This window comes from Myotis nattereri (genome assembly GCF_964212035.1).
Source record: "Myotis nattereri genome assembly, chromosome: 14".
Classification (NCBI taxonomy): Eukaryota; Metazoa; Chordata; class Mammalia; order Chiroptera; family Vespertilionidae; genus Myotis; species Myotis nattereri.
This window is the reverse complement of record NC_138089.1, coordinates 60,388,428-60,404,819: the sequence shown is the minus strand read 5'-3', so window position 1 is coordinate 60,404,819 and position 16,392 is coordinate 60,388,428. Positions and strand designations below refer to the sequence as shown.

Below are 16,392 nucleotides of genomic sequence, written 5' to 3'. Positions count from 1 at the left end.
CTCCGTGTGGACCCTCTTTCTGTCCGGAGGGCAGGCCCCACAGAACAGAAAGCCGACAAAACCCATGACCATCCCCTCGCTGGGTCCCAGCCATCAGCATCCTTAAGGAGCAAAACGCATCATTCGCCCACGTGAGCCATGTCCGGGGAAATGCTGCCACCAGGAGCCTGCTGGGAAGGGTGGGAGTGGAGGGAGGCGCGCGCCCCCTGAAGTTGTCGAGGACGGAAGAGCCTGACCAGCAGGCTGTGTATGTGTGTGAACATGTGTGCCTATGTGCACAGTGTCTCTTTTAATAATTTGTTTACTGATTTTCGAGAGAGAGGAAGCAGAGGAAGCGAGAAACACTGATCTGTTGAAGCGTATTTACTTATGCTTCCATTGGTTCTTTGTGTGAGCCCTGACTGGGGATCGAACCCACAACCCTCGCACGTGGGGACCCACGGACCTCCCTAGCCAGGACCTCAGTGTCTCTTAAACAGTCTTTGGGGAGCTTCAGAGAAAAGCAACAACACGTCTGTTCGCGGAGATACACGGAGGCCATGAAAACCCGAAGCAGTAAGTGCTGAGCAGGTATTTTCAAACACCCCGGGCCCCCAAAGAGCCGCCTGAAGGAGAGGCCGCGCTTACAGCTGAGTTTCAGTAGTTTCCCGTCGGTTGCGAGGGAATTGATGTCGGCCGTCCCATAGGCGTTCACGAGGCTGAAGGTGAAAAGCCGTTGGGGGCAGGGCCGGCCTGGGCTCTTCCGCTGGGTGGTCTCCCCCCGGTCGCTTCCCAGCTCGTCATCCCAGCTGCCCTCGGGTTCGGAGAGCTGCTCTTTGCCTTCCTCCAGGTGCTCCATCTCCTCCTCGTCTTCCCCTGGCACACAAACAAAAAGTCTCCTATACACAACTTGCCACTATGTCGATGTTAACATTTTATTTAGTGTCTAACTGTGGTGTTTCCTTCCAGGTGTTTGAAAAAACTTTTTATTGATTTTTAGAGAGAGTGGGAGAGGGAGAGAGAGAAGCCTCAATCGGCTGCCTCCTGCACGCCCCCTACTGGGGATCCAGCCCACAACCTGGGCATGTGCCCTGACCCGGAACCCAACCAGCAACTTCTTGGTACACAGCTGACACTCAACCAACCGAGCCACACCAGCCGGGCAAGAAGCACCTACTTTGTAATCCCAACGGATCAGAATCAAGCCCTCACTCTGTCTCCTGACCTTGGGCAAGTCCCGCTCGGCTGCGTCTGCTCAGCTGAAGCCAGGCCCACACGCCTAGGCAGAGTCCTCGAGGTGCCAGTGAGACGGTGGGCAGCAGCAGGGGCCTCCTGAGTCTGCTCTCCAGGCAGAGTCCCCCCCCCGCCCCCCACCCAGAGCCTCCGTCTCTGTGCACCTCTGGAATGGGGAGGCCCGGAGGGGCTGGTCAGCCAGCTCCACAGCGTGGCCAGTGCTCACCTTCACAGCTGCCTCTGGAGCCATTGCAGGCTCCGGGCTCCAGGGGCGAGCTGCCCACCTCCTCGGGCAATGGCTGCTTTATGTAGCGGCTTGAAAACGAAAGAAAAATAGTCAGCTGTAACATTTATGTACTTTTCTCCACTACTCACCTACAGGTAGTTCATAATGTATGGAGTTACCCACAGGCAATTTCAGTAAAAGGCTGTAAAACCACGTGGTGGCTCAGCACTTGGAGAGGCTGAGAGGAGCCGAGGACAAGGGGCCTGGCTCCCAAGGCGCTGAGGACGCCAGGAAGCTGTTTTCTGCGTCACTGGCACCGTACTTTCAAAAGCATTTCCCAGTGACGTTCATTACCCGCTTCAGAATGACAGTGGAATGCTTCAAAAATTTATTTTTTTCCCTTTATTGATTAAGATATTACAAATGTTCCTTATCCCCCTAAATATATTTCTTTATTGATTTCAGAGAGGAAGGGAGGAGAGAGAGCTAGAAACATCAATGAGAGAGAATCATTGATTGGCTGCCTCCTGTACGCCCCCTACTGGGGATTAGCCCGAAACCCAGGCATGTGCCCTTGGCTGGAATCGAACCTGGGACCCTTCAGTCCGAAAGCTGACGCTCTATCCATTGAGCCAAGCCTTCAGGGCTCAAAAATTTTATTCAAATACAAAATGCAACCGAAGCACTAGACTCCCTAACGCAGGTGACTGACAGCTGTGACAAACATGCCTCCAGGGACAGGAGGAAGCGTAGGCGCCCCGAGTCATGGTGCTGAAGATGTGCCCCATGCCCACAGCACCTGCCAGGCCCTCCCAGGGGCTGGCACGCGGAAGCATCGCAGGCACTCGGGGACTGCGCCTGCACTGATTTCAGGTAACCAGCAAAGCGTTGTCCTGAACCAACCTGATCCGCTCGCACACAGCCTGGTACAAAGACTCGAGGGTCAGCGTGTGCTTGGGGACCGACACCAGCAGCGGCTGCCCATACAGCACTGCCCCGGAGGAGGGGCTGGACGGCCGGGACTTCCTCTCCCTGAAGTAGACCGGGAGCGTGACGCATTCGGAGCCCTCGGCACAGGTGCTGCAGACCTCGTACCTGTCAGTCACATAAGAGGGACAGTCAGGAGCGGGTCCCCAGGAGCGACAGAGATCTGAGCTGCAGCTCCATGGTGGCCATGACTATGGTGACGGGACAGAGCACACTTTAGCACAAAGGGCAGAGAATCCATGTTCAAGGCGATTCTAGAGTCTGGTCCCACGGAGGGTCACTACGCAACCGGGACTCGGGGCTCATGGCTCCTCCTGCCCCAGCCACAGCCTGTGGTCCCTCAGCAGGATCAGCACAGCCACCAGCTGTCATCCGGCCCAGCACTCCAGACACAGACACACAGGGGCCCGGCCACCAAACGCATTGTTTGTCACCAAGGAATTCAACTTTTAAAAAAGCATTCTCAGTGCCCTGTCCTTTAATAAAACAAAATATTATACAAGATGTACACCTAGAGTATCAGCCAAAGACCCTTTATTTCAAATGAAGAAGCAAATTTATAAAATGAATTGCTTGTCATTTTTGTTAAAAAACACTGAAGTAAAAGAATCATTATCTAAATTTTTAAAAAATCAGTGATAACCAAAGAAACTGGTAAATACAAATCAATGATTTTGAAAAATGTGTCTTACTTAGTGAATACATGGGACTGAGGAGATTTAGATGTTTTATCCTGGAACAGATGTTACCAAAATTGCTGGCAACCGACTGTAGTCTTTCCCTCTTCCTATAGGGGGAGACACAAACTTACTGATTCAATTTTTGAAAACTATAAACACACAATCACACAAACACAGCCCTCCCCAGATGCCTGGCCAGCAGTTCTGACTACAATAAATGTGGGAGTTTGTCTGTTTTTAAATCTCACAACAAGTCCGAGGTGTGCTCTAGGGCAGCGGTCGCCAACCTCTTGGACCTCAAGATCGCCCAGTGCTCTAGGGTAAGGCCCTGGTGGTCTAACATCAAGGTCACGAACCAGGCCTGGGAGTGAGGCTGGCCCAGACTCCAGGTCTATCCTGCCAGTTTCTGGCTGCTGTGACCAGGCCAGGCCCCTAACGTCCCAGTCTGCTTCCTCAGTGGCCACACCATCCCCCGCCTTACGGGGCCCGGTGGCAGGCGTCTCTCAGCAGCACCGCACACATGCTCAGAGCACCAGGTGCTGCTATGGTGCTTTCCTGAGACAATTTCCAATGCACCTTGAAAACAATGGCTTTCCTGTGGTTGGCCCTCAAGCCTGTGCAGTTCCCTTCGTTGACGGGGGTCTGCCAACCTCCTCACGGGCAACACCCAGTTCTCAGCTCAGCTGTGTACAAGCCTTGGTCTCCAGTAAGGACTTGGGGTCAGAAATGGACATGCCCTAGGCTGCGGCCCAGGATGAGCCTCAGGCCCTCCGTCTGCAAAGTGAGGGAAGATGCTCTGAGGAGGGGGGCTGCCCGTGCAAGTGGGAACAGAGCTAGGGTCGTGGGCGTGGTCGAGGGCCATTCGTTTTAGAGCGACCGAGGTGTCACAGGGCAAAACAAAAAGGGAAGGAAAGGCCTCTGCCGTGGGGTGCACTGCTCACTCGGAAACAAAACCAACAAAACCCTAACACCCTCTCCACCAAAGGCAAGCGAGCGAGCGAGAAGGAAGGAGACAGCAGGTAGGAGGCGGGGGCGCAGGCCAGCTGACACTCGGCGAGGGGGGCGCACAGAACTGCTACAAGGGCAACCCCGAAGCAGGAGGAGCTGGGAAAGCCAGGGAGACCAGCGGGGGTTGGAGTGCGCTGTCCCCACAGGAATGAGGAAACGGAGTCTCAGAGCTCAAAGCCTCTGGAGCTGAAAGAGGCTCCTTAAATCAACCCTGTCCCTCGCCATGGCACCAGCCTCAGCGGCCAGGCCTGTGGCATGGAGGAAGGAGGAGCGCTCCCTGGACATCCTGTGTCTTCCCAAGGCTCCTCCCGCGCTGGGCCTGCTCCTGAGAAAGGCATCTCTAACAGCACCACCACCGGTCGGACCACTGAATAGCAAAGGCCTTCTTAGGCTGTGTTCATGCTGAGAACTATCTGGAATGTCTGGCTCTGAAGGCCCAGGAGGTGCTTAGCGCGGATGGCTGCCCGCAGTTCCCTGACACCCACCTCTGGCACCCAGGGGGGAGGGCAGATCCACACGGGCCCCAACTGCCAGAACCCTGCTCGGGAGACACGAGCAGGGAAACCTCCAGCCTGTTTCCTGGGACCCTGCAGCCGACAGCGCTGAGTACTCACACGAAAATGTCATCGCGGGGCATGATGTGGTTTAACCCTTCATCCATTTGGAAAATTTTGTGGAAGCGATGATTGTACACATCTGTGACCACCATCTAAGAATCAACAGGAGCAGAAGGATTACAGGACGGATTAAGAGTACACCTGCTTCAAACCGAGGGACAAATGAAAGAAATGTGGGTCCAGAGAGCGCACCCTGTAACCGACCCGAGCTCAGGGCTGAGGCCCGCGGGGGGCGGCACAGCTGCACCAGCTAAAGGCACGCTGGCCACGTCTGACCGAGTCCCCGTGGGCTCTGCCCGAGAGGCAGGGTGGGTGGGTGAGTGCTGACGGAGACGGGAAGTCGTCCAGAAGTCTCTGACGTGTTCTTGGGCCGGAAGTCTCCAGGCCCCCTCAGCACAGGGCAAGACGGACCACCCACAGCACCACTGCCTGGAACCAGCAGCGGAGCAAGCGGAGCGGGAGGAGCAAGGGCACTGCGGGCTGGGAGCGTCCGGGAAGCGGGCCCTCATGCCTGGGGGCGCTGCACTCGGCCCACCTCCAAACCAGCCCGGTCAGCAGGAAGCCCAGCTCGGGCAGTTGTTTCTAAGCACAGATTTCTATGGAACATCACAATGTCACACAGACATCAGAGTTCGGGACAGGAAAGAACTTCTACCCCCTCTTATAGGGAGGTTATAGGAAAGGGTGGCAGAGCTAAGAGCAGAGCCCTTCTCCTGGCCTCCGACCACGGCTAGTGCGACCCCAGTGGAGGAGAGCTGGTGTCCCTGGACAGGTCTGGGAGGGAAGGTCTCGGCAGCAGTGTGCAGTCAGCAGGGCCAGGGTCCTGAGCATCCGGGCGCCATCACCTCCGTGCTAGCCAATAAGAACCACCCCCCACAAGTGGCTACAAGGTTGAAAACAAACTCCAAAGGACTCTGAAGTGCCCCCACCGGCTGAGGGCACTGCCCGCCCTGCCTTACGTTTTCTGCAGCAACGCCAGACAGCCGGGAGAGAGCCTCGCACAGGTCCGACACGGCGCCCATCAGCGGCACAGTCACGCGGTACTGCAAAGGCAAGACGGGGGGTGAGGAAGAGGCAAGGGCGCGCCACAAACGGCAGGAGATGAGCCGGGAGGAGCATGCATGTGGGAGGGCAGGGGTGTCCTTCCAGGAACAGTCCACAGGGAGGACAGGGCCAGACAGGCGGCCAGCAGAGCCAACAGGCAGGGCTTCTGCACCAGCACCCGCTCACTGTCCAGACAGAGCACAGGTGCCGGGCCAACTCTCTCCCTCTGAACACAGCTCCATTCTATGTATTTATTTATTGTTAATGTATTTCTTACTGATTTCAGGGGGGAGAGGGAGAGAGAGAGAGAGAAACATCAATGCTGAGAGAGAATCACTGACTGGCTGCCTCCTGCACGCCCCCTACTGGGGATCGAGCCTGCAACCTGGGCATGTGCTCTTGACCAGAATCGAACCCAGGACCCTTTGGTCTACAGGCCAACGCTCTATCCGCTGAGCCACACCAGCCAGGGCAACACGGTTTTATTTTATTCTTAACCATGTTCTTCAAAGAACTATTACAATGATACAATCGCCAAGCAGCCCACACGCACCTTTCTTTAGAGATGAAGAAACGAATGCCAGGAAACAGTACTGGCGTGCAGTGAGCCACCTGGCCTTTTGTTCCAGCCAAGCTCTCCTGGCTGACTGAGGGGGAACCTGACCAAGACAGTGCCCTGCTTCTGAGTCCCAAACGTTCAGATTCAAGGACCACCTAGCAGATGAGCCAGGCTCCTGCAGCTGAATGAAGCATGGGGAAAGGTGGCAGAGCAGCCTGGAGCCCTTCACCAAGGCTCTGAATAATGGGGTTCCACGAAGGCCTGATGGCGGCCAAGGGCACACTTAGGCAAGTGCCAAGGGCTGTCCGTGGCAGCTGATGAGCTTCTGCTGAGGGAGATGGAAGCGGCCCCACTCTGGGTCTGGAAACCACTCCAAACGGAGGTGCTGGGAGGGTGCCCAGGCTCTCACCTGCACAGGTCTGCAGCGGGGGTCAGCGGGAACCAGGAAGACCTCCATGACGCGATCTTTCTTCAAGGGCAGCGGGAGAGTTAGATAACAAAATGGGTCAAAGGTCACAGAAACCTTAGCACACTCTGGGCAAACCAAAGTCGATTTGAAGAGACCGTGGAATGTATCCACAATCACAGAGTCATTCCTCAGCCGATGATTCTCCCAGGCCTCCTTGGCCACCACCTGAAAGAAAAGCGAAAGGAGACATGACACTGACAACACCCTCAGTCCTTTACCCCAGCGTCCACAATGATCCACAGCGAAACCCGAGACGGAGCCCTGGGGGTGTGGCTCAGCCGGCTGGGGTGTCCTCCCAGGCACCAAACGGTTGAGGATTTGCCTCCCGGTCATACCCAGGTTGCAGGTTTGATCCCTTGTCGGGGTGCATGCAAGGGGCAACCAATAGATGTTTCTCTCTCACATCAATGTCTCTCTCTCTCTTTCTCGAATCTATGAAAAACGTATCCTCAGGTGAAGTTTAAAAGAAGAAAAGCTCTGATGGACCATGAGGCAGCTCCACGCCCAATCACACTATTGAGGTGTTGACAGAGAATCTAAGGAAGCAAGGCATCGGTCTGGCCTGTGAGGGAGACATCGGCACTGGGAGCACTGCGGGCACAGACCTGACCGGGCCAGCACTGCCTCCGCACAGGGCTTCCCAAGCTCCAAGCCCTTCAGGGAGCCTTTAGCTTCTAGTGGCTTTTCCTCTCAGATGTAAATGTACTTTAAAGTATCCATATTGGTCATTCCACTGTGACAGGGTAACTTATACACTGAGTTCCCTTTTCATAGATCAAAAAATCAAGGTAAGAAGTGTAAAAGCCCTAGGAATATTATAGAAGCTATTCTGAGCGCACACCCTGGCACTGCCCAGGTCAGCGTGCCCCAGTCTCCGCGTCACCAGTGAAATGCTATCCAACCGACTTTGATATGGAGACGCCATGAGGGAGCAGCCCTCTCGCTCTCTGACCTGGAACGCATTTCTCTACCGGAAGCCACGGCCACATCACCAACGGCAACAGGCCACCAGGCCCCGGCACCAATGCTCAAAAGCACCAAAGAGCGTCCCTGCGACCCTCACTAGCAGGCAACGCCTCTGGAAGACGATGTTCAAAAGTCGCCATGACTCACCGCGTCTGGCCGCCCGTTGGCGTCCTGCAGCTCCAGGTAGGGCTTCTTCTTCACGCGGTTCAGGTCTTCGTGCAGCCCGTCCAGCAGGAAGGCGAGCAGCTCCTGGGAGTCCTGCTGCTGGTAGCCAGAGAACTGAGGGGCAAAGCGGCCCACCTGGGTCTTCGACAGGCAAGGGCACCGGAGGACAGAAGGACACGAGTCAGGGAAGCCGACAGGAAACTCATAAAAAGTAGCTCTGCAGCCCTGGCTGGGTTGGCTTGGTGGTTAGAGCGTCCACCCGAGTACCGAAGGGTCTGGGTTTGGTTCCCGGTCAAAGGCATGTACCTGGGATGCAGGCCCAGTCCTGGCCTGGGCCGGGGCATGTGCAGGAGGCAACTGATTGACGTGTCTCTCTCACATGGATGTCTCTCTTTTTCCTCCCACCTTCCTTCCTTCCACACTCTCTAAAAATCAACAGGAAAAATATCCTGGGGTGAGGATTAAAGAGAGAGAGAGAGAGAGAGAGAGAGAGAGAGAGAGAGAGAGAGAGAGAGAGAGAGAGAAAGGACAGAAAGCGCTGCAGTGAGCTGGGACAGGAAGGGGCATCTGATTGAAGAGCCCGATTAATGCCTCCAGGGCCGTAAGGGGATGGCAGTTCTCACCAAGAGAGGCCTTGGGTCAGAAAGCCGGGATGACAACGGCTCTGGAACCTGGCCACTGCCCAACAGAAGAGCGAAGGTGGCCCCTGAGCAGCCCACCTCCTAGAACGGACATGAGTGCTGCTCCAACGTCTCTGGTTCAGCCTCCGGAAGAGCTTGACAAAGGGTACACAGCAGCCCTGCTGGCCTAGCAAATACCGTGTGCCTGGCGCTGACCTACACGGCGATCCTCAGAGTGCTCCCCACCGGCAACACCAGCCTCGCCGGGCAGCGTGCTGGCAACACACATCCCAGGCCCACCCAGACCTGCAGAAGCGGAGACTCTCATGAGCCTAAAGCCGGAGCCACTGCTCTACCCTGTGCCAACAGCAGAGCCACCAACCACATGTGCACTCAGATTTAAATTAATTAAATACAATAAAAAATGCAGCTCCTTGTTCACCCTAACCACATTCCAAGTGCCTCGTGGCTCCCACACCCCACAGCGCAGAGCGATGTCCGTCATCGAGGAAACTCCTTGCGCCCCTCATCTCTCTAGCTCAGGGGTGGGCAAACTTTTTGACTCGAGGCCCACACTGGGTTCTTAAACTGGACCGGAGGGCCGGAACAAAAGCATGGATGGAGTGTTTGTGTGAACTAATATAAATTCAAAGTAAACATCATTACGTAAAAGGGTACGGTCTTTTTTTTTTTTTTTTTTAGTTTTATTCATTTCAAACGGGCCAGATCCGGCCCGTGGGCCGTAGTTTGCCCACGGCTGCTCTAAACACTGCTGTTCATCGTCTGTTGACGTGAGCATCAGCCCAATGTGTTGTTACCCAATTGTAGTCTCTTTATGACTTACTATGTGAAAATAAATTAATTATATTTCCCAGAAATTAATATGACCATGGGGATGAAAAGAATTAGTTTTTAATTTCAATGAACCATCTAAGATTTTAACTTTTTCAATGAACTAAGGTGCTATTCATGTTTCCTCCTGGAATCAAAAATATGCCTGTCTTTACCATGTGCTTCATGAAGGCTCCTGGAAGCCCAGGGGTGCAGGCAAAAGAGAATTTCCCAGATTTCAAAACATGGAGGCAAGGCACTCCCCCTTTAGGGCACATTTAGGGCAACGGGACGACCAAGTTATTCCAAGCACCCACTGCCGTTTGCCCATCTCCTCCTCAATTTTCTTCTTTTTTATTTTTTTTAAGATATTTTTATTGATTTCAGAGGGAAGAGAGAGAGAGAGAGAAAGAAAGGGAGAGGGGGAGGAGGGGGAGGGAGGGAGAGAAGGAGGGAGGGCGGAAGGGAAGGAGAGAGAGAGACATCGATGCGAGAGAATAATCAATCCACTGCCTCCTGCATGCCCCACACCAGGGATCGAGCCCACAGCCTGGGTATGTGCCCTGAAGGGTAATCGAACCACTGACCCACACCAGTCAGACCTCTCCAACCTTCTTTCACTGCCCCTCACATCACCTTCCAATAATGCCAACCCCATTCCTAACTCAGGAGGCCCAACTCAAACCACTGTGGGTACAGGTTCCCGGCTCAGAGACCTGGGAGCAGCTTCAGATGATACTGGAACTCAACTTGAATTTTTATGGTCTGGCTTAAGCTGCTGGCTGTTTAAAGGTCGGCACCACAGAACACAGCATTCTGAGCAACCAGCTGATAAAAGACTTCTCAAGTACCCCAGCCCAGAGGTGGGGCTGAGGTCACTGAAGGTAAGTGCACTAAATGGCTGACCAACAGGAAAGAAGGGTCTGATCATGTGGTGTTTCTAGTCTCAGATTCCATCTTTTTTAAAAAATATATATTTCTATTGATTTCAGTGAGAAAGGGAGAGGAAGAGGGAGAGAGAAACATCAATGATGAGAGAATCATAAATCAGCTATCTCCTGCACGCCCCACACTGGGGATCAAGCCCGCCACCCAGGCGTGTGCTCTTAACTGGGGATTGAACCATGACCTCCTGGTTCTTAGGTCAACACTTCACCCCTGGCCCACACTGGCCAGGCTCAGATTCCATCTTAATAGCAAAATGCAAGCAAAAGAATGCCTCGTGCCCCCATGAAACTGTCTCCCCCACGTGGGGCGGGGCACAGACATCGGCCTACCTTGAACATGCGAGGCGCCACGTGAGCATCCCTCCCAGACCACATCTGCTTGATGAGCTCTGCATAGGCCTCTGCGATTTCGCCCTTCATCCCCAGAGGGTTGTCTCTGTTGATTTCGGCCTCATACTCGTCTCTGAGGAAGTAGTCCGTCAGGGGCGCGGTGTTGCTCAAGCACTGAAAGAGAGCAGGATCGGCGCTCACACCCTGCGGGAGGGCACTCAGAGGTCCAGGCAGACCCCGTCCTAAAGGGCCAACCAGGGTCAATGCCAGCCGCAGGGAGGACTCAGCACATTCTCCGAAAGGCTCCCACAGGAAGGCACGGCCTCCCAAAGGCCACACTGGTGGGTCACCTTGCAGCTAACCCCCAGGTGATGGTCTCAGGCCACTCCTACCCACGTCCACACTAGGTCACAGGCTGAAGCTCCCCCTTTACCTGCAAAGCAGAGTTCATGAAGCAGGTGTTCCCCAGGTTTCCAAGTCCACAGAGCCCGGGTTGGACATGAGACGATGGGGGCTCCTGACAATTATACGAAGCAGAGAAGCCAGATCCACTGGAAAACACAACCCACATCACCAATAAAAGCGAGCGCTGCATACACGCCCTCAGGACGCCTTTTAGGGCTGTGCCAGGGCCTCTCGAATTGTCTGGTAATAACCCCACGACACAAGCTCTCTCTCCTCCCCTCTGCAGCCCCCCCCACCCCCCCCCACCCCCCCGCCATTGATGTGATGGGAGAGCAGGTGGTGAGCACACCCCGAGGAGCACAAATGCTATGTGAAGTCTCCACTTGCAGGCTGTGGCCAAGGCTAGTTCTGTATCCTCCCGAAGGCCAGCTGCCAGGTGACTTCAGGAGAAGAACACCGTGGCTACCATGACCAAGAGCTGCACCTGCACCACCTCCAGGCCACACTCAGTCTTGCCTGCGCCTGAGAGCGAGTCCACCCTGTCTGTGCTGTGGCAGCGGCTCCTGAAACAGGCAGGGCTCCCCCACAGCGAGCCACCCCCTCAGAGCCCCTCTGCCAGAGGCCAGCCCTTCCTCTCCCAGTGACCCCATGACCACCAGTGACTTGGGCTGTGGGACCACGCCAGCTGCTGGGAGAACAAACAACCGAAGTCAGTACAGGCGGCAGCCTTCACTGTGAGCATGAAGTGGAGCAAGAAGCCACACGCAGCAGGTTCCAGTGGGAACCCTGGGCCCCGAGCTTAGTGCAGCAGCGCAAGAGCTCAGAAAGGACTCAGAGGGAGGGAGCCGAGTGAAAGGGCCTGCTCTTACCCCCTGCCGACACCGGAGCTGTGCATCCCAGAGGTGTTAGTGCTATCACCATTTGCAATGGGAGAGGCAGACACAGAGGAATAGGGACTCGCTGATGATTTTGGAGAGGTAGTGAAATTTCTGCTAGGCGCAGTGCTTGATCTGGGAAAGAGAAGCAGAAACAATGCTACTGACTTTTAGCAAAAAGCAAGCCCTATTTAATGCCTTAGGTCTCTTCTCAAGAAATACATATCCTCTTGCCCGGCTGGTTGGCTCAGCGGCTGAGCATCGATCCATGAACCAGATCACAGTTCGATTGCCGGTCAGGGCCCCAGCCCGGGTTTCAGGCTGGATCTCCAGTAGGGGGCATGCAGGAGGCAGTCCATCAATAATTCTCTCCCATCATTTGATATTTCTCTCTCCCCCTTCCTCTCTCTAAAATCAATGAAAACATATTTAAATAAATAAATGTTCTCCATATTCAATTATTTAAATTGCAAGAAGCCTATTTTCAAGAAATTAATTGGTCATTCAACCACCTGGTCATGCACTGAGCCTTTCAGGATAAACCACAAGTCTGATCCTCAGGAGCTGCCCTGAGTTTGAAGTCACCAGTGAAAGACACAGAGAAACAGCAGAGGTGAGTTACCCAAAGTACCTGTCCCAAACTCAACAGCTGCCCCAAGCACACCAGACAGAAAGGGCAATGTGCTTTCCCTACGCAAGGGGAGTGCTCATTTCACAAATTCACCAAATGTGAGGAGCCTATTTCAAACTCCTACTTCAACATTTTCACAGCATCTTAGTTTACATTTATTCCCACTTCCAGGTTAATTCAAGAATTGCCCCAAATAGTCAATAGATATCAATTTTATCAACTTTCTACTAAAATCCATATAAAAATATGCAGAAGGAGAGTGAATCATTCTGCACTGTGTCAAATGGTACAATGATGGCTTTCCTTCCAGATGTGGGGTTATTTTTAGAGTGCAGAAACCAATGAGAGCACGCAGTCACAGCACGCTGCCCAGCCTCATGGGAGCTGGTGTCAGCCAGGGTCCCTGTGAGAAAGCGACATGCGGCCGGATAAGGACTGACCCTGTCTGTAGCCCCGGCAGCCGTGGGCAGAGGTCAGGAGACCACCGGGGGCCCAAAGGGAACTGAGTTCTGCTCCACACTCTGAAGTCCCAGCGAGGGAGAGGGAGAAGGGGCTCCCAGCCTCTCACCTCCACCTCCTCTGACCCTGACCACCACTTGCTGTGCTCACAGAGTCTTATCCTCACGCTGCAAAGAGGTCCCAGAACTCAAGACCGCTCGTGAAGGGAGCCCCATCAGAGCCCAGGGCACTCCCTGCCACCACACAGCTGACCCAGACCCCGTCTCAGGTTGGTCCCCTGGGTGCAGGCAGCCTGTCTCCTACGCCAGCAGAAAGTCACTGCCCAAGGCGGGTCTGATGTCAGGGGTGGAACAGGTACCACAGGAGCTGATGCAAATTCTGACATACAGGACCTCTAGGTGTGTGGTCTAATACTCCCCGTTGTAGTAATTATTTACTGGTTATTCTATTACCTTTAATTTTTTTTTAATTTTAGAGACGGAAGAAGGGAGAGACAGAGACAGAGAGAGAAAAAGAGAGAAGCATCGACGTGAGAGTGACTCTGATCGGCTGGCCCCCATACACACCCTGACTGGGGATCAAACCTACAACCGAGGTGCATGTCCTGCTCAGGAATCGAACCCGTGGCCGTCCAGTGCATGGGATGACGCTCCAACCCACTGAGCTACACTGGCCAGGGCTATTCCCTTGAACTTCAAAGAGCAAAAATCCTTATAAGCCAATTACAAATATCCAAGACCTGTCAATTTTCAGGTTGAAATTAAAGAAAAAAAAACACAAAATTTTATTTGACAATTGATTAAAATATTCTAGAAAATACTGTAATTTCTAGAGTAAATTCAGTTGAAAAGAAACCCAGTGATGAATATACATAAGGATACTGTTGGATTTGCTCAAAAATGTACATGATACAAAGTCTTTTTAAACTACACCCTTGACAAACAAATCAAAAGCAAGACCCGTGTGCAGAACAGAGACTGGTGTCTAGGAAATGCTCGGGCAGCGATCTGGCTCAGGCACTTCAAAGCACATGCGGGGCACTGCAGGCTGGGACACAGGCATCTGAGGGAGACAGCTGACTCTCAGGTGCACCTATTAGGTGAGGGGAGACCTCACTCTCTGTTGTGCATCTCCTGCCACCAACATGCTGAAAACACAGGCCACACCTCCTAGAAAGGATCCCTCTGCTCCTGAAAGAACTCTGGTCTCCCGGCCCCTTTCCACCAGACAGGTCCTGCTTCAATTCACGTCAGCTGGTCTCAATGGCACGTCAAGCACGCCGAGCCCAGCGGGAGGCCCTGGGACACGCGCAGCCTGCGCCCCTTGCTCTGCTCCCCGTTCGCTCCTCAGATGCCCTCCAGGCTGCACGCTGCTCGTAGGAAGAGCCCCCCGAAGACTAATCTCAGTATCCAGAGCCCATGTGGCCTTATCACTGCCTGCACAGCACCCTCAGCGGTGCCCTCCCCACACCAACACTGGTCACCCGCACGGGCGCGCACTCACATCTCTGCTTCAGGAACACCAGCCCCTTCCCCGCTGCGCAGGCAGGCTTTTGAAGGGGACTGCGAGTCGGCAGATGTGGCTCTGTGGTTGAGCATAAAGCCATAAACCATGATTCACAAAGGAGCTATGAACCCATCACTATGCACAGTCACTGTCCAAGGCCTGACTGAGGAAAGGGAGCAAAGACCAACACTGTCCCCATGACCAGCAGAACACAGACCCTGCTTCCCCAGCCTACACCATAAGCAAAGTCCATCCCTTCCTTCTGCCCCTTCTCGGGACATGCAGAGCGCCACACCCTGCACGGGCACCTCCTGAGACAGAGGTGCCTGAGCCTCGACAAAAACAAAGCCACCTCCTGCCTCACTCACAGCCCCTGACCGCTTCCCATGGACGCTGCCCAGATGCTGCCCAGCAAAGGCCGGCGCCTGCAACCAGGACGACAGACTCTGGCTATAAAGTCAAATACATTTTTTCATCCAAGAAACGTTTTCCTCCGCCTGGTAACTGCCTCAGGAAGGGTCTCTCACACCTGTGCCCCGCCACGCAGCAGGAACGGTCACTTACTTGGACTGTAGGGTCTGCCTTGGCCACGTGCCATCCTCATTCTGGGGCTCAATGACTAGCACCTGAGAGAAAAGGAGAACCACATGTGGAATGTGCGGACCACCTCCCTTCAGACATGCTCAGACCCAGAAGATGCCTGGCAGCCTCCCCCCGGCTGAGCCGCCGGCTGGGCGGCCGGGCCCGCCTACCTGACCCTGGTACAGCCCCGCGTCCTGGACAGTGTTGTCGAGCTTGCTCAGCTGCTCGTAGGTGTTGCTCATGTACTTGTTCCACAGCCGCGTCTCCCGCTCCGCAGGGATGTTGAACAGCTTCCGCATCTCCTTCTCGATGGTGGCTGGGGACAGGCGGGAAGGTCGCTCAGGGCTGCCTCCAGACGGAAGGCTGCAGACGGCCCTGGCCAGCGAATGCCCACCCGCGTTCCTCTTCCGAGGGCCACAGGATGCTCGGGATCAAAAGTTCTGACCGACCTCAGGCCAGCATCTTCCATGGGCGTCCTCTGGCCTCAGGCCTGGAAACGTTCCCTACGCTTGTCCTTCTCTGATGACTGGGTCCCATTTATAGCCCAGAGCAACACCGAGAAGTGCGAACACTTATCCTTGGAGTTGAGACAGATCTGGTTTCAAACACTCGGCTGTCACTTTCTCCCTGAGGTTGTTTAATAAGTTACTTTAAGCTCTCTGAATCCGCATTTCTTAATCTTTACCACCAGATGTCGGGTGGGCAGGGACCATGCCTGGTGTTCTATAGAATATGACTCTCAGGCTTAGCTCCCCGCAAGAACACCCTGGGGGGCAGCTCCCAGGTCAGGACTGGTAACCCCAACCCGAGATGACCTGGTAATAAGTCTGAAGAGGGCACCCAGCCTCCCTCCCACCAGCCACAATGCTCTGCACTCTCTCCAATGGGCCCTAGAGCCCGGCCCAGCTGCTCACCGATGGTGTCTGCCTTGCTGAAATGGCAGCTCCGCATGTTGGTGGGGTCACTGTTCTCACAGAGCTTCAGTTCCAGCAGATACACCTCCACCTTGCAGTGCTTGACAAACAGGCCGTACTCCACGACCTGGGAGAGAGGCACGGGTGAAGGAGCAGCACTGCCGCACCTGGGCAGTCCTGGAAGCAACATGGCTCAGCGGAGGCAAAAGGCAGAATCCACCCACATGATAAGCACTTTCCTTAAGTGATCAGGAGATCAAAAGTTCAGATTTTTAAAAAATATATTTTTATTGATTTCAGAGAGGAAGAGAGAGAGAGAAACATCAATGATGAGAGGGAATCATTGATTGGCTGCCTCT

General features: G+C 54.3%; 1 protein-coding gene across 3 annotated transcripts in view; it reads right to left on the bottom strand.

Annotated features, from left to right (window-relative positions):
* Window positions 1–16,392, bottom strand: part of USP4 (ubiquitin specific peptidase 4) — a 31,369-nt gene that overhangs the window by 5,126 nt on the left and 9,851 nt on the right. For 2 of the 3 annotated variants that reach the window (XM_081106308.1, XM_081106306.1), the window contains 13 exons: window positions 16,034–16,160; window positions 15,290–15,435; window positions 15,102–15,163; window positions 11,936–12,076; window positions 11,095–11,212; window positions 10,662–10,835; window positions 7,916–8,074; window positions 6,743–6,967; window positions 5,690–5,773; window positions 4,728–4,822; window positions 2,342–2,533; window positions 1,439–1,527; window positions 628–855 (listed from right to left, as the gene is read on the bottom strand). In XM_081106308.1, coding sequence (XP_080962434.1) covers window positions 628–855; window positions 1,439–1,527; window positions 2,342–2,533; window positions 4,728–4,822; window positions 5,690–5,773; window positions 6,743–6,967; window positions 7,916–8,074; window positions 10,662–10,835; window positions 11,095–11,212; window positions 11,936–12,076; window positions 15,102–15,163; window positions 15,290–15,435; window positions 16,034–16,160 — 1,840 coding nt within the window. The remainder of the gene's footprint in view (window positions 1–627; window positions 856–1,438; window positions 1,528–2,341; window positions 2,534–4,727; window positions 4,823–5,689; window positions 5,774–6,742; window positions 6,968–7,915; window positions 8,075–10,661; window positions 10,836–11,094; window positions 11,213–11,935; window positions 12,077–15,101; window positions 15,164–15,289; window positions 15,436–16,033; window positions 16,161–16,392) is intronic. The other variant, XM_081106307.1, reaches the window with a different exon arrangement.